The sequence below is a fragment of the Pocillopora damicornis genome, chromosome 4, assembly GCF_964200805.1.
Source record: "Pocillopora damicornis chromosome 4, jaPocDami1.2, whole genome shotgun sequence".
Lineage (NCBI taxonomy): Eukaryota > Metazoa > Cnidaria > Anthozoa > Scleractinia > Pocilloporidae > Pocillopora > Pocillopora damicornis.
This window is the reverse complement of record NC_142673.1, coordinates 1,999,492-2,015,443: the sequence shown is the minus strand read 5'-3', so window position 1 is coordinate 2,015,443 and position 15,952 is coordinate 1,999,492. Positions and strand designations below refer to the sequence as shown.

General features: G+C 39.8%; 5 protein-coding genes across 6 annotated transcripts; all 5 read right to left on the bottom strand.

Moving 5' to 3' along the window:
• Positions 1-402: 402 nt before the first annotated feature.
• On the bottom strand, positions 403-2,924 carry LOC149046444 (kelch-like protein 25). Its single transcript, XM_089202631.1, has 2 exons — positions 2,040-2,924; positions 403-1,853 (listed from the first exon to the last, which is right to left on the bottom strand). Exons 1-2 carry the CDS (start codon positions 2,241-2,243, stop codon positions 969-971), a joined length of 1,089 nt encoding a protein of 362 aa, XP_089058757.1. The 5' UTR covers positions 2,244-2,924; the 3' UTR covers positions 403-968.
• LOC149046445 (kelch-like protein 12) lies at positions 2,247-2,897 on the bottom strand. The gene has a single exon (XM_089202466.1). The coding sequence runs from the start codon at positions 2,895-2,897 to the stop codon at positions 2,247-2,249; it is 651 nt and encodes a 216-aa protein (XP_089058592.1).
• A 1,220-nt stretch (positions 2,925-4,144) lies between the features above and the next one.
• On the bottom strand, positions 4,145-7,242 carry LOC149046443 (kelch-like protein 26). The gene is made up of 2 exons (XM_089203254.1): positions 6,394-7,242; positions 4,145-5,505 (listed from the first exon to the last, which is right to left on the bottom strand). The coding sequence occupies exons 1-2, from the start codon at positions 7,213-7,215 to the stop codon at positions 4,546-4,548; spliced, it is 1,782 nt and encodes a 593-aa protein (XP_089059380.1). The 5' UTR covers positions 7,216-7,242; the 3' UTR covers positions 4,145-4,545.
• A 2,921-nt stretch (positions 7,243-10,163) lies between these two features.
• On the bottom strand, positions 10,164-11,907 carry LOC149046442 (uncharacterized). Of its 2 annotated transcripts, XM_089203252.1 has the most exons (3): positions 11,769-11,904; positions 11,257-11,329; positions 10,164-11,116 (listed from the first exon to the last, which is right to left on the bottom strand). In XM_089203252.1, exons 2-3 carry the CDS (start codon positions 11,261-11,263, stop codon positions 10,263-10,265), a joined length of 861 nt encoding a protein of 286 aa, XP_089059378.1. In that variant the 5' UTR covers positions 11,264-11,329; positions 11,769-11,904; the 3' UTR covers positions 10,164-10,262. The 2 variants fall into 2 exon arrangements, with proteins under 2 accessions (XP_089059378.1, XP_089059379.1); XM_089203253.1 differs by lacking the exon at positions 11,257-11,329 and having other exon boundaries at positions 10,165-11,116; positions 11,769-11,907.
• A 783-nt stretch (positions 11,908-12,690) lies between these two features.
• On the bottom strand, positions 12,691-15,860 carry LOC113672613 (kelch-like protein 26). Its single transcript, XM_089203251.1, has 2 exons — positions 14,917-15,860; positions 12,691-14,449 (listed from the first exon to the last, which is right to left on the bottom strand). The coding sequence occupies exons 1-2, from the start codon at positions 15,733-15,735 to the stop codon at positions 13,553-13,555; spliced, it is 1,716 nt and encodes a 571-aa protein (XP_089059377.1). The 5' UTR covers positions 15,736-15,860; the 3' UTR covers positions 12,691-13,552.
• Between the last annotated feature and the right edge of the window lie 92 nt (positions 15,861-15,952).

The following is a 15,952-nucleotide window of genomic DNA, read 5'->3' as shown; positions in this document are numbered from 1 at the left end:
ACACTTAAAAATTCTACGCTTCTGGTCAGACATCAGACAGCCGACCACGGCAAGAGAGAACCAGAATCCTCTCTTATCCCTTATAGTAACTTTTTAGTACCTCAAGATTCTTGGGGTTCCTTTCGTATTTTAATGAACTAAATCAGCTTAAGCTCCCTGCGTGATCGATCACTCATGCAACTCAAATCCTCTTCTTGATCACTCAAGCATTCATCACTGTTGTTTACCAAGCTACGATCACTTTTCATTTACGGCGCATATTCACGATATAGGCAGGGACTTTGAATAAATCACAATACGTTTAGAAATGGTGTAAGTCCAATTGCACAGACGTAGAAATTATTTAGAGAACTCTATCAAAGAAAAACTCCGCGTCTTCGTAGGTTCGAGAACAAATTAAAATTAACTTTTGTGCAATTTTTATTACATCCTTTAAAGAAGTCTATTCGAGAGAAAAAAAAAATCAAAATTTTATGTAAGGTGAAAAGACCTACAAAGGGTTCTGAAAGGTTGGATACAATATTCAAGGTTTTATATAAGTCTGTAATTATCACCTACTCTACCCTACATCGAATTGAAATCAACCGATACACACACATTTGCAGCTGACACTCCCAGGAAACTAAGAACGAAACTCATAGATTATAACTTCCTTCAATTTAGTATATACGAACTACCTAAAACGTTCTGCGACTTCTACAATTTAAGAATTCGGCATTTATTTTACACCTTCATAGTTTTTGTAGGGTTATTACTTCTTACAATTTACATGGACTGTACTACACGTTTTAAGATTCACTCTCACTTCTAAATATGATAGACACTGTTTTCAAGTTAGATCGCCAAAGTACAAGCGATACCAACCGACAAGTTTTCTGAGCATGCTTAGAAGGTTACAGCAGCTGTTTATTTACCCTTTCACAGCTCCTTATCTCTTGGCTCCTTCGAAATAAGAAAGGCAAATGAGGTCATTCAGTTTTTATACATTCTCTCTTTAGAGGCAAATAGCAAAGAACTGCAGATTGTTCAATTTTTCCTAAATCTTCCCACTCACCCAGCGGAACAGGATACAGCTCCCCTGGTGGAATTCTAATCCCACTGTCAACTGGAAATTTGTTGATGATAAAATATACCCTCCCTTCTATTTCCACTGCATTTAGATTGTTGACAGGAATACGTTTTTGCTCAACAACAGACCAAGTGTTGGTGTCTTCGTTATACACTTCCACAAGCGCGGGGCTGCCATATGGAAAATTGTTATTAAATCCCATACGACCCCCAGCTATAAAAAGTTTGTCATTCACTAAAAAAAGAGTGGATCCAAAATGAGGATGGCAGGTTGTGGCCTTTTCACTCCATTCATTTTTAGTTGGGTCGAAACATTGAAGTACTGCTAGTTGATTGGGTCCTTTGCGATCGCGCATGTTACTATAAAGAACAAACACTTTTGCGTGAGCTATAACCCCATTATTGCATACTAAAAGGTTCCAGCTTGGATTATCTACATTAGAAATACTCTGCCATAACCTTTTAGCCATGTTGTATCTTTGAGGAACCTGACATGAATCAGAGCTAATGACATATACATAGTCATCCATGATACATAAATTGTCAATTGATCCACCGCACGAATGTTGCTTCATATCCCATGCATTACTCTTAGTGTCGTAGCGAAAAAGGGAATTGTTACCATCTGGTGTTTCTCCAGTAACAAATAGGGTGTTCCCAACAGAGACTGCAGAATGGCAACGAGTTGATTTAATTGACGGTATTGATGCTGGTAAAGTTTTCCATGTTTTGTTTTCGAAATCAAAATATTTCATTTGAGTTCGAGGCAGAACTGCAATCAGAGCCTGAAATAAGAAAATAAAGTAAATTTGTAAACAACCGTTTTTTTGAACGTGAAAGGAAAGAGGTTATATCGACAGAACTCAGCAAATTCGTCCACTTAGTTAATTGATTATAATAATGTTCTATTCTAGCATAAAAATGCTAATATTTGTGATGGATCACAAATATTAACCGGTGCTTCTACTGACCTGGCTTGCTGATCTCGGTTTAGTTCTTTCCTCTGCAAACTTCGAATTGCGAGAAGGCATGTTGTTATACAAGGACGTCTCATGTAGCTGCCTGTCGATCTCAGGATTTCTCTGCATCTCTTCTGTATCCAGTTCTTCAATCACAACTCTGATGTCCACCAGACCCAGACGAACAGCTCCAATAACTTTGGCTGCAACTGCCATCCTCTACTCCTTCTTGTGTTTAATCCACTGTATCACTGATTTGAAGACGAATGTCTCAGACGGTGCGCTGAGGTCATCTCGGCTGAGAAGGTTGACTAACTGGTCGGGTTCTACGATGGACAAAAATTCTTCGCTTTCACAGATATCCTTAAACTTTAATGCCATCTTGCTCTCCGCCGCCTCTCGCAGATCTTTCATACCGTTTCTGTCGGCAACCGTGCAGAGCAGACGGTAATTCTGCAAGTCCAGTCGGAGCTGAACAAATTCCTTCATCAGGAAATCGCTACATTGTTGTACAACACTCGTCACTTGAAGGTGAAATGCTGCAGCGAGTACATCGAACACGTTTTCCTCGGTGACATGGAGATCTTCAGTGTAGACGGAGTCTAAGATGATCTTTAGAGCATTTGACGTGATGCTTTCGTCCTTCAATTCGATCATTTCTTGGTTGGACTCCTTCATTCCGTTCGTAAACATGGCGTAGAAATAATCGCTACTCGCAGCCAGCACGATTCGATGAGCTGTAAAAACGTCGTCGCTGACTTTTAATCGAACGTCGATGAATTGACCCTCATCCCTAAACTTAGCGCATTTTAAAAGTAAAATCAGCCATTTTAGGACGAGAGACAGTTGAATTCGCACGACTCCCGTCATTCGCTTGATCGCGTGACCAGAGATCAAATTAGGAAACTTGAGTTAGGCAGCATTTACACATCGCCCAGGGGAGGGTGATAAAGATGGATATAAAGAGGTAAGGAATTTGAGATCATTTCAGCTTAATTTTACAATACTTTGGAAAAATAAGGTAATAGCTGCGCCTGATGTCGTTCAATTATTGCAATTTTTTTCACCGCAATACACTCCGTAAAGCATTTAACTTAGTGCGTCTAAGAAAATACATTTCAGTAACACGGGAGGCAGCCGGAAGTTAAGAGTTCTTTTCCCTAGCGGTTACAACAGATCTTTTGTCTGTACCGTTAAGCTGGATGCTATTGCTTGCTGCACAAGACTTCCAATTGATTGTCAAGACTCACCAGAATTTATTCGCCGTCCGCGTCTCAAAACTTCTGGGTACTTAGGACGCTGAATTTTGATTGATTGCTCCTTTAAGGAATTTATATACACCTCACATTTAAAGATAGACAAACAAATTTGCATTTGTCACACACTTAAATTTTTTCCGTCGGGCATAAAGTTCACTGCAGTTTCTTATGATTGTATAATAACGACATGGGTTACAACGATAGACCTTCAGCGAAAGTTCCGCAAAAAGTCAAGCTTATGCCTAACTTGAATCTTGTCATGATTAACGCGGAGCTTAACACTGATTGTAACTCTTAGTTCAAAACAAGAATAAGCTAAATTATGCCTGTCAGTGTTTAATTTTGATTTTTAAAGTAATGTTCAACTGGTATCTCTCGATCTCAATCTTTCAAAAAGTAAGAAGCGTATGCATCAAGCAAGTATCGATTCAAAGAACTTACTGAAATCTGAAATATTCATTTGAAATATTGAAATATTGAAATATTCATTTGCTCTTGCATTTGAACGCGGTCTCAACCGAATGGTTGCAGTAGTTTATTGAGTGATTCAGTAAAATCCCACAAGCCATAACATGTCTGACATTGGCAATGCTTCAGTGTACGCAAATAACCCGTAATTACGTGTAATAGAACAGTGCCTAAGAATGGAAAATATTTGAACGCAAGGAAACGAGTGCTCTAATCTGCCTACTTCTAGTTATGTTTTGCGAGTCAAAGACAAAAAACTAGACGATAAACTAACAAAATTTATTGAGCATTATAAAATGTACATTCAATATGAAAATAACAATTTGAGTCAGTATAACTAGCATATTAAATTATAGCGCCTCAGATTTATTAAGATCAGTACAGTTATATATGTCATAGCTCCAAATCAAGGACTATGAAATACGAAAGACAACAAAAAAACACTTTTCAGTTTTATTTATGCATATAGAAAACTCTATCATTGGTAAAGAGGTAAAAAAGCGCGAGTCTTTGTGAACGTGCGGGTCACTGAATCCTAACTTTCTTAACGTTCCTGATTTTAAAAATCCAAAAACCAAAGTGGGTCTTCCCAATCCCTCACAATCTAAACCACGCATTACATGTTGTTGCGGGGTAACTGCCTTGGTATAAGAAAGGCGTAAACAAAAACGTTTTTTCGACATTTTATGTCATGATAAATATTATTTATTTTTAAAGCAAACTATTCAGAAACTTAAATTTTGACTAAGTAATAACTTCATTTTGACCATTAATCTAGCTCCGAGCTTCTTTCACTTTAAGTCTTCATTTTTTACAGGCAAATAACACAGGACTGCCTGGTTACTTAAAGTCGTTAAGTTTTTCCATTCATCAAGATTAACCCGGTGCGTGTCTTCTGGCTGAATTCTTATCCCACTGTCGACTGGAAATTTGTTGATGATAAAATATACCCTCCCTTCTATTTCCACTGCACCGAGATTGTTGGCGGGTATATGCTTCTGTTCTACAACAGACCAGCTGTTCAGTAGTTCTTTTACTTTCCCTCTCCCAAACCAAGATAAAGGTCCCCTTTTTTCATTAAAAACTTCTACCGGTGCATTTCTACCGAACGGCACATCTCGAAACTCCATTTTCCCCCCCACCACATACAGTCTGTTATTGACAACAATAAGACTGGATCCAAAGCGAGAATAACAGGTTGAGGCGACTTTTTCCCATTCATTTTTTGTTGGGTCAAAGCAATGCACTAAGGCAGGTTTTGGAAAAGATTGGGATCGGTAAAATTTAAGGAACCCATGCATAACATATAACTTAGAGTTCATTACTACTGCTGCTACAGATTTTAACTTTTTTTGTGCAAATAAATGCAAATTGTCCCCACCCGTTCGCCAGGTTTTGTTAGCCAAACTGTAAATCTCGGGTGGACTAGATTCACTAACTGCATAAACATAGTCACCAACACAACACAAACATTGGATTATCTTGGGGAAACTCGACTTTGTTAGTTTTTCCCAAAAATTTTTCACTACGTCATAACGATAAATATCTGATTTATCAGCATCTGAGCAGGCTAAATACAAACAATTTCCGATATATTTCACACTAGACCACCTTTTAACTACTTCACCAACAATTGGCACAGATTTTAAAGGTTTCCATTCTTTACTTTCCTCATCAAAGTAGTGAGACATCGCTCCTCGAACAGTTCTGTTGTGGTTCGACTTCTCCCTTGGGCAAAATGCAACAAGAACCTACAGAATAATTTAAAACATTTCTTGGTAAGAAAGAGATTACATAATCTCTTGAGGTAACGCATCGCTTATGATTATGATCGCCTCGGGGAAGGGGAGGAGGGGGGGGGGGGTTCGGAGGAATAATTGTGTCACTATGAAATTTACCTGATCCCTTGAGGCTTTGTAATAATCTTAGTTCCCCCTTTATAGTATGTTGGCAACGACTGACTTCTCTCATTCTATATGTTACAAGGGGAAAGGGGGTTATTTTTCATACACTTTACTCCAATAGGACTGAAGCATTTCGTTTGCAATGGCGGAGTTTTCGTAACATATCGAAATATGAATACCCTTTAACAGAGGGGGCTGATAGAACCTGTGATATCCTTTGTAATTTAGTTACTTTGCTGAAAGCCAAAAATTGGATACAAGAAAAGATGGCCAGAAATAAAGTGACCGAGCACACTCATATATCAATAATCATACTCAACGTCTGTGACACAGACACATCAAGTGTCCATCTGATGTGATTAGAAATTACTAGAAATCAAAAGTCGTCGGCATGCGGTCTTTGTATTCAAGTGACTATCGTTAAGAATATTTTTAATTCACAAAAGTACTGCTAATTCGATACAAGGTAGATAAAAATTCGTAGGGCTTTGATTGAAATCGAAGTAAGTGAATTATAGCTTCACTACTTATACTCAGACGAATCACGTTCAAACAGCAAATTCAAGTTGGCTTACGGGTTCCGTATGAGTAGCACAACGTAGAATTATACTTGAATTATGCGAAAGGAAATTGTAACACTGGCTGACAATAGGGAGCACAAAACAAACTGAATTTCACTGTTAATGATCCTGAGTTCAAAGGGTCTTCCTTTTTAGGGGATATTTACCATCTTACCGTTTTCATCGATCGCGGTTTATCATTCTCCGCAGAAAATTTGTCGGGCATGCAGTGACGCCTCATTGCCATTTGTAAATGTTTGTTGATCTCAGGATCTCGCTGCATTTCTTCTTTATCTAGTTCTTCAATTACGACCTTGACGTCCACCAGACCCAATCGAACGGCTCCGATAACTTTAGATGCAACTTCCATCCTCTCCTCCTTCTTGTGTTTAATCCACTGCATCACTGATTTGAAGACGAACGTCTCCGAAGGTACATTAAGGTCATCTCGACCGAGAAGGCTGAGTAGTTGGTCTGCGTCGATATTCGACAGGAACTCTTTCCTGTCACCAACATCTCTATACACGGATGCCATCTTGTGATCTGCGGCCTCCTTAACTTCTCTAAGGCTGTGTCTATCGGTAATTGTCCAAACGCGTCGATACATTTGTCCATCAAATCGAGCTGACTGAATAATTTCAGTCAACAAGAAATCACAACATTGTTGAAGAACATTCCTCACTTGAAGATAGTCTGCGGTAGCAAGAACTTCAAACACGTTTTCCTCATTGATCTGAAGATCTCCGCTGTAGATGCAGTCCATAACGACCTTGAAGACGTGTGGTGAAAGGCTCTCATCTTTCAGCTCGATAACGTCCTGATTCGACTCCTTCATTCCATCTGCAAACATGGCGTAGAAGTAATCGCTGTACGAAGCGAGCACATTGCGATGAGCGGGAAAAGTTTCTTCACCGACTTTTAGGAGAACGTCGACAAATTGCCCTTCGTCTCGAAACTGAGCACATTTGGTCAAGAGAATTCCAGAATGGGTATCCATCTTTCACTTTTACAACTTCGTCTCCAGGTGTTCTTAGTGATGTGGGTCGAGGCAAACCACAATCTCGAGCCCCGGGTCATTTTGGCTCCTTGTCAGCGGCATGGGATAACATTTGTTGTACATGCATTATTTGTCATAGCATATCGTAAAATACCTAACGATGGTGTAGTTGCTTTTTCTTCACTTTGTTTCTTTGTAAAATGAAAAAAATGTAATTAGTAAACATAAAAACAGTAAATGGTTTGAACCCGGGAGTAATATTTGATCGTTTAGCCTGATCGTCTGGTGAGGGTAGACCTGTGACGGACTGTTGTCAGTAGTAAAGACAGTCTTAGCGGAAGATATCATCAGAGTTGAGAGTGAAGGGTCAAATAAAGATTTGCCGATTCGGCAGAGTGTTACGCAGCAAAGAACAAAGACAAAATATAACAGGTAACACCCGAGTAAGAAATACCTCTTCCCGTTCCTTGGATTAGACTTAAACACTCAGTTACACGCCTCAACAAAATGGACCTCAACGGTCTACCGAAACTGGACAAACCTGATTTTCCAATACGAACTACAGTATTGCTTGTGGGTCCCCTGCATGGGTTACGTTCCTCCGAGGACTTCATCGACGTCATGAAGACTGATTGTACAGATACCCGACGGCTACAAACCATTGTCTTTTTTTGTAAAATGTTCCCCAGTGTTCCACTTAAATTGGCATCACAGTGTACGTGTTTCAGAGGGTAACTTATTATTATCAACTGAGTTGATAGCGTAAATTGGCCACCGTAAAGAGTTTCAAAGCCGACGTTTCGAGCGTTAGCCCTTCATCAGAGGGACGATTATCCCTTCGCCAATCGCTCTGACGAAGGGCTAACGCTCGAAACTTCAGCTTTGAAACTCTTCACGGCGGTCAATTTACATTATAAACTCAGTTGATAATATTAAATTACCCTGTTATACCACAGGCAAACAACCCTGAGGGTTTGAGGTCGTGTGACGTCAGTTATTTGATACGCTAGTTGAACTCTTACATTGTTTGTAACTTGCAACGGTCGATCTCAGCAAGACGCAAGTGATCCTGGGAAATGTTTTATAAATACCGCAAATCTTAACATTTCATCTCCAAAATCCGCTTAATGTCGACAGTCAGATAAATAAAGTTCACTTAGCTTTGTTTTTCTGTGTTGTCTCGAGTGATTTTGGGGAGTTTTGATACAGTTAATTCCACACTTTGCACTGATGCCCCTTCTGCGACTTTAGTTCAACATGACTAGTTTTTAGATGTGGTATTTGAAAGAAACATGATGTATCCAGCGATTGAAACTGCTTTCTCCTTCTTTTTCACTGCTGTATTACTAATGTATTAGACAACAGAATGAGATTTTGAAAAAATTCCGCCTTTAGAGACTTGCACTTTTACTTCTTCTGTTATCCACTCACATTTTACATTTCCTGTCCAGTTCTATTCTCCTTCTCCCGCCATATATTTTTCTAATTGCGGACGCGGTTCTTAAAACAATACAATATCAGCAAAGATAATTCATGTTAAGTCTCAACGTAATGGGTAAAATACGAATGACATTTACGTGGCTCAAGAAAGCATCAACCGACCCTCTATTGCATGTGTTTTGTCGCAATACTCCTAGGGAAAATGTGGTCTCTTGTGCGCTATTCGACGATGACCTATGAAGCCATCTTCTCTGGTGAGCTTGTTTATACCACTGACGGTAGAGAGAGCTTCCGAGCGAGAAACAGGCTTTTACATCCAAGATTTCAGCCTTTTATTAAGTTTCCTGTTTCAAGTAGCAACTATAACAAGATAAGTAATAATAATGATGATAATTATGTTTAAAATACCATCATCACATGTTTGACAATGATATTAATCTTAATAGATTACTCACCGTGGAGGCCTTACAATAAACATAGACTTATTAAATTTTCCAAAAGGAACCGTTTTTAGTTATCGTGATTTATTTAGAGCGTTATTTAGAGAGTGCAGCCAAGGAGAGTGAACTGACTCAGGGCAAGCAAGAATTCGAAGGAATTCAATGATTAACGGGATGGAAATCTGGAACCTGAAACCACCAGATTATAAGTCCATCACCTTAGCAACTAGGTCACAAACATAGGTAGCCAATTTTACAAGAAATTGAATGAAATCTATTTACAAGTGAGGTTACACATGCATACAAAACCTTGAAGATGATACATTACAAATTATATAATAAGATCAGTTATGCACGCATTCTGATTGGTTCTCACTTATGATCTTTTGGAGGACAGACTATAGATGACGTCATCATTAAAACTTTTTTTAATTCTTTATTATATAAAGATCAAAATGTGGTAAGAACATCAGTGACACTCGGCTGCGCCTTGTCTGCCACTTTTTTGTTCTTACCACATTTTGACGTCATCTGTAATCTATTACTGAATAGATGCACGGCAACTTGAAATCTATTTGTTAAACAGACACACAAACAGTTTTTGTTTGCATTGTCCTTCATGATGCACGGTATAAAAACTAGTAGTTTCCGAGATAATTTCTGGTTAAGCTAAAGAGAGCTGCACTGGAAAATTGATCAACCAGGTGCTGCTTACAATCAAGAAAAATACCAAATCAGAAACATATCTACAGGTTAATTGTATGAACCAAATATATTTCATTTTTCCACGTTTCTGATCAGAAGATAACAAAATGTGATAACCGAAGTAATGCACTTGATAACTGCTCATGTGCTACGTCATTACCATATGTGACGTCATCTGTCATCTATGACTGAATAAACAGGCACACGGCAAAACTGAAGTAACCTTCAAAATATAGCACTAAGCTAAGGGACCGGTCATTATTTATCGCCTGGGGGGGGTCGGAGTATTTTTGTTGTCACATCGGAGCATTTACCTGATCCCCCGTAGAGTATCTAGTTTTTTAGAGATCCCCCCTTATCGGTAGTGGAAAGTTTCATGATCCCCCCCCCCCCTTTTCTCCCAGCCACCGCCAAATAACTTTTTGAATATGCAAGTGATATTTTAATAGTGGTACTTACGTCTCATGGACCTTGAACCACAACGGTAAATATTTGCTCGTCAGATACGAACTGAATTGTCGAGGAAGTGCCAATCTCAGGCTGTTCATCCAAATCCACGAAAACATAGTCATCGTCGCTCTCTGCCTCTCCACTTTCGGATTCTTCATCCTCGGATTCCACGTTATCTTCATCACTCGACAGTTCTTCTGTTATCACAGTCTCTTTATTCTGTCGGTAATAGTGACATCGAATGGCCTTCACTTTGTCAAGTTTCCGACCCACAGTCGTCAAACCATGCTTGTTGAGATACAGGTCTAGTTCTCTTACCCGCAACTTTTCAACTTTGCCACCCTCGATGAGGTTATCCCATTGAAAGTCCTTGTACGTTCGTTCGGCCTCTTGCCTTCTTCGCTCCTGAGCTGCTCTTGTTCTGATGTCCTTTCGGATCTCAATATCCTTCAAATGATTAACATATGCAATGACGTGCTTCTCTTCCACATTATATTTTGAGCAGAAGCTCTTCATGGTATCCTGATCGTTTCTGATACTGTCAGAATGTTCCTCGTACAGATCTTTAATACATTTTCTTGGAAGGTAATCATCTGGTGTCCTGCCCGTCGATTCCGTCTGATAGATATCCATGAAATGTCCAGGATTGTTTGAATCTGGTACAGGTTGCGGAATTCTTTCCGTTTCTGGACCGACCCATCTATTGTTAGAACACCAGGAACAGAGATTGGAACTTTCTTCTCTTGACTCTTTACAGGCATCACGACAGAATTCCATAAAAAGTTCTCCACGAATATAGTGGTCTTCCATAAACGATTCGATCTTTCGGAAGTATGCTGCACCGGGCGCTTGCTCTTTGTTTCGTTCTGATGCACCCCGATAGTTGTCGAGGTAAACAGAATTGAAAAAGAATAATTCATCAGGGGACTCGCTTACTTTGCTCTTGATGTAATCTTTAAAGACAGGGGCATCATCAATTCTCTCGGCTACCTGACTACAGACATACCAGGCATTTTTCTCCATCCGTTTCTTTTCGTACTCTTCGTATGACTGGAGAGACAGTTGTTTGATTTCCTCTTCTGAAAGATCCTCAAATCTCCTATATTTTTCCCACTCTAGAGTTGCGCCATCCACAAGAGCATCAGAAATTGCCGAGTTTGTCACAGAAAGGCTGAAATTCTACAATAGTGTTGTACCGCAGATTTATGAATCTTCATTCGTGAGTAAACAAGCCGGTTTCAAACAGTATCTCCTCGAGCAACAGCAAATGCGTTGGCAGTTAAACACAAAGATAAAAGCCCTTTCCGATAAAGAAAACAACTTGCTTAGAAACGAGAATTGGGGAGTGTGCCAAAACATCACGAAGTTCATGTCAGGCGTGGATGGATGTAAGGGCAGTGGTGATGTCGCGAAATGTGAGTCCTCCTTGACCACTGTCCATGAGGCCTTTAATTCAGCATCCGATTTGCTCTCATTTATCGACAACAGACGAAAGAACCTTTATACAGAAGAGCATACCTTAAGGTCGTTTGCAAGTGATGAGCTCAAATATTTCCAGGAAGCTCAAGAGCGAGTGAAGGCCATACACCAAGAGCTGCAGAAAGCCTCCAATGCGCTCACGACCACCCTCATGAGCTTGAAGAGAAAGTTCCCATCTCCCATGGGGAACAACGGCCAATCCCGAAGAAAAAAAGAAAACAAGAGAAAAGTGAAAAAAATCAAGGAGAAAAGGTTGCATCAGCGAGCAGCAATTCTCCTGGAAAAACTTACCTCAAAAGAGGTAGCTAAAGAGGTTTTCGATTCACTCGAAAAGAATACTTACAAATGTGTCTCAAGTATTAATGCAGGATTCACTGCGAGATTTGTCAAGCGTCTCCACCTGGATCCTCTGCTATGGCTTTTGGAAAGAGGCGTGTTTGAAACAGAGCTGGCACGCAATTTGAAAGTGGTAGTGGCCAGAATGAACGAAGAGAATAGCAGTAATGGTGCTGAAAAAGGGTCAAGTTCGGGCGAGGATTCAGATGAATCTGACGAGGAGACTGTGCAAGAGCCAGTGGAGAGGGCTGCCGAAGATTCTGACACGGAAGCGGAACAAGATACAGCCTCACCAAAATAAACACTTTTTTATTTGTTGTTTTCATTCGGCCGCGTATTAAAATAATGAAAGTTTATGATTTTAGTTTACGATTCTCTATAAAACAAACTGAAACGTTATGAAACAATTTTGAGCAATTGTAAGTATTCCATTCTCAAAATCTTGATTACCTTTCTAATTTAGATCGTGCCTGAATAAAAACGTGTATGTTAGACTACGATAGCGATTCTTTTTTACAAAATGGAGGGTCTGTAAAAGGGTTTGGGTTTTGTGTCTGGGCTAGAATAGAGTTTATATAATACAAAATACAACTGAACGTGGTCTTGAATATATGGTTGGGCGTTTAGAGTCCCAGCGGCAAATCCTACCAAAGTATTTACAAATGCAATCACCCGGGGTCCCGGCGCGACCTAAAATTCCTTTTTTTTTGGTCTGATCCCCCCCATTATGCTTGTCAATTACGGCTGATCCCCCCTAAAGGTCTTCAAAAAACCATGTGATCCCCCCCTAAATACTCCGACCCCCCCCCCAGGCGATAAATAATGACCGGTCCCTAAGTCCTATAAAGCTGTGCCTTAACATTTTAAGGCTACTCGGAACTGATTTTGGTGCCAATGAAAAAAACCCATGGCCAAATATTTCTACTAATTCACGTAGACGTGCTATACAACTGCGAACAAAGATATAGTTCTAGAAACCTTGCCTATGTGTACTTTAAGTGAGCTACAAATCATTGACAAGGAAAATGCTACAAAAACAATGCCAAAAAATTGATCATAAATAGTACAATCAAAGGGTCCAGAGAGGCCCTTTTGTCAGAAAACTGTATGAAGAAAGGACATCTGTCTCACCATACTACTCCCTAAAATAAACCTTTAAATTGATAGAGAAAATTTAATTTAGCAGACCTACTTTACGAGGCAAATTAAAGGCGAAGGCCAAAAACAGTGGCTAAAACGGTGAAGAGAGAAGGAAGGACGAGTGAATCAGTCAATTTCTTAGTTTATTCTTCTTTTCCCACTGACTGTGTTTCAAAAATGGGCTTAAAAACAAACACTGTATTTTGCAGAACCACTTCTTTTCTTGATGTTAAGTTACCAATCTGATATGTCTCATATACCAAAGAGAAGCTCAAATTCAACTGCTGGGTTCATTTCAAGTTTTCGCTCTTGACAGGCAAATAACACAAAACTGCTTCGCTGTTGACTTAAGCTACATCTCCCCAACCACTTAAGTCAATTTGATACATTTCCTCAGGTGGAATTCTGATCCCACAGTCAACTGGAAATTTGTTGATGATGAAATACACCCTCCCCTCTATTTCAACTGCACCCAAATCATTTGAAGGAATACATTTCTGAGGCACTACAGACCAGGTGTTAGTACCTTCATCGTACACTTCCACAGGTGCCTGGTGGCCATCAATATTTTCCCCCGCTACACACAGTCTGTTATTGACAACAAAAAGACTGGATTCAAAATGAGGATGGCAGGTTGACGCAAGTTTTGTCCACACATTGTATCTTGGGTCAAAACAATAAACCACAGCTGGTTTAATGACCGAACTGGAGTCTATTCCATCACCTTCCCTTTTTTTATAACCATAAATTACATACATTTTAGAGTTCATTACTGTTGCTGATACAGTAATTAAACTCTCCTTGTCTTCGTCTACTTTTAAGCGTTCCCCACCTTGCCAACTGTTATTCGTCAAACTGTACCTTTGAGGAGGATTTGACTCACTTATGACGTAAAGATAGTCACCAACAGAACACAAGCACTCAACTCTGTGGTTGTTTCCGTATTTTGGTAATTCAACCCATGAGTTATTTACCACATCATATCGATGTATTAAATTAACGTTCTGCCGCATATGTGCAGCTACAAATAAGTAGTTTCCAATGCGTTCAGTGCAAAAGCAAAAGTGAGTTTCTTCTAATGGAGCTACAGATGGCAAAGGTTTCCATAACTTCGCTCCGACATCAAAGTAATAAGCTATACACTGTGGTGAGTAAGGATCATACGCACCGTACTCGATGCCCTCTGCATCATCATCATCCTCGGGAACACTTATAAGCATCGTAGGGTGAAGGGCAACGAGCACCTAAAACAAGAAACAATCATTTGAAAACTCCTCTTTTCAGCTGACATTCTGGAATTTTTTTGCAAAGAAAGTATTCGACTTAAGACTCAAAAAATATACTAGATTAGATGATTAATTTGTTGCGCACGTATATTCTTATTGAAATAGTTTTAATCGATCATGGCACGGGCAACACGACATGTAGTCTCTGGGTTAGTGTAATTATAGATACCCAGAGCATAGATGAAAACTTGCTTTCTTGATCAAGTGTCGGACTGACTAATTGACTAATTCTCAATGAAAATCATCGAACTTTGTCACTGATAGAATCAGGACAACGATTTAACATGCAAATGACGCTCCAGAAATTTCAAAACTTGGAGCCAGTTGTTGTGAAACTCAGTGTGCTGTAGTGAAACAAATGAGATATCGACAAAAGCTGCGTTGTAGATAAAGGAAGCAGTTAAAGAGCTTAGCTGTTCACTAACCGGACTCATTGATCGAGGTTTTACTTTCTCAGCGGCAAACTCATGAGAAGGCATGATGTGATGCATCATGGATTCTTGCAGATGCATGTTTACCTCAGGAAATCGCTGCATTTCTTCTGTTTTCAACTCTTCAATCACAACCTTCACGTCTACCAGCCCCAGACGAACTGCTCCGATAACTTTTCCAGCAACTGCCATCCTCTCTTCCCCTTTGTATTTGATCCACTTCATCGCTGATTTGAATACGAAAGCTTCAGAGGGTGAATTGAGGTCATCTCGACCAAGAAGGCTGAGTAGTTGATCTGCACTGATGTGAGTCAGGAATTCTTTAGTTTCGCAAACATCTTTGTACATGGATGCCATCTTGGCCTCTGCTACCTCTTGCAGATCTCTCAGACCGAGTCCTTCGGCAACCGTACACAACACGGAGTAGTTTTTCAGGTCAATTCTGTTTTCTGTGAATTCCTTCAATACGAAATCGCAACACAGTTGAACAACACTTGTTATTTGAAGCTGACTAGCTGCGAGAAGAACCTCACATACGCTCTTCTGGTTGACATGAAGATCACCAATGTAGATGGAGTCCATAATAATCTTGAATATCTCCGGTGAAATACTTTTTTCTTTCATTTCGATCACTTCCTGGTTCGCTTCTTTCCCATCTGTAAATATGGAGTGGAAATAATCGCTATACGAAGCAAGTACAACTCGGTGAGCTGGGAAAAGTGTATCACCCACTTTCAAACGTATGTCGATAAATTCTCCTTCTCTACGGAACTGGGAACACTTAGAGAGGAGAATTCTAGAATGGGCCACCATCTTTGTGCTGTTTTAACGCGAAGATCTCTGCTTGCAGAAACTTCAAAGGGAACCAAAATGTTTTTGTACTCTGTTCGCGTGACCTCCCACTGAAAAATATGCTAATTTCCAAATTTCGTGGTTGCCTAGTAACGTGTGACGTTAGCTTGTGATGCAAAGATTAAAACTTGCAAAGATATCGATGCCAGAGTCACTGTAAGCCCGACAATCGTCTTCT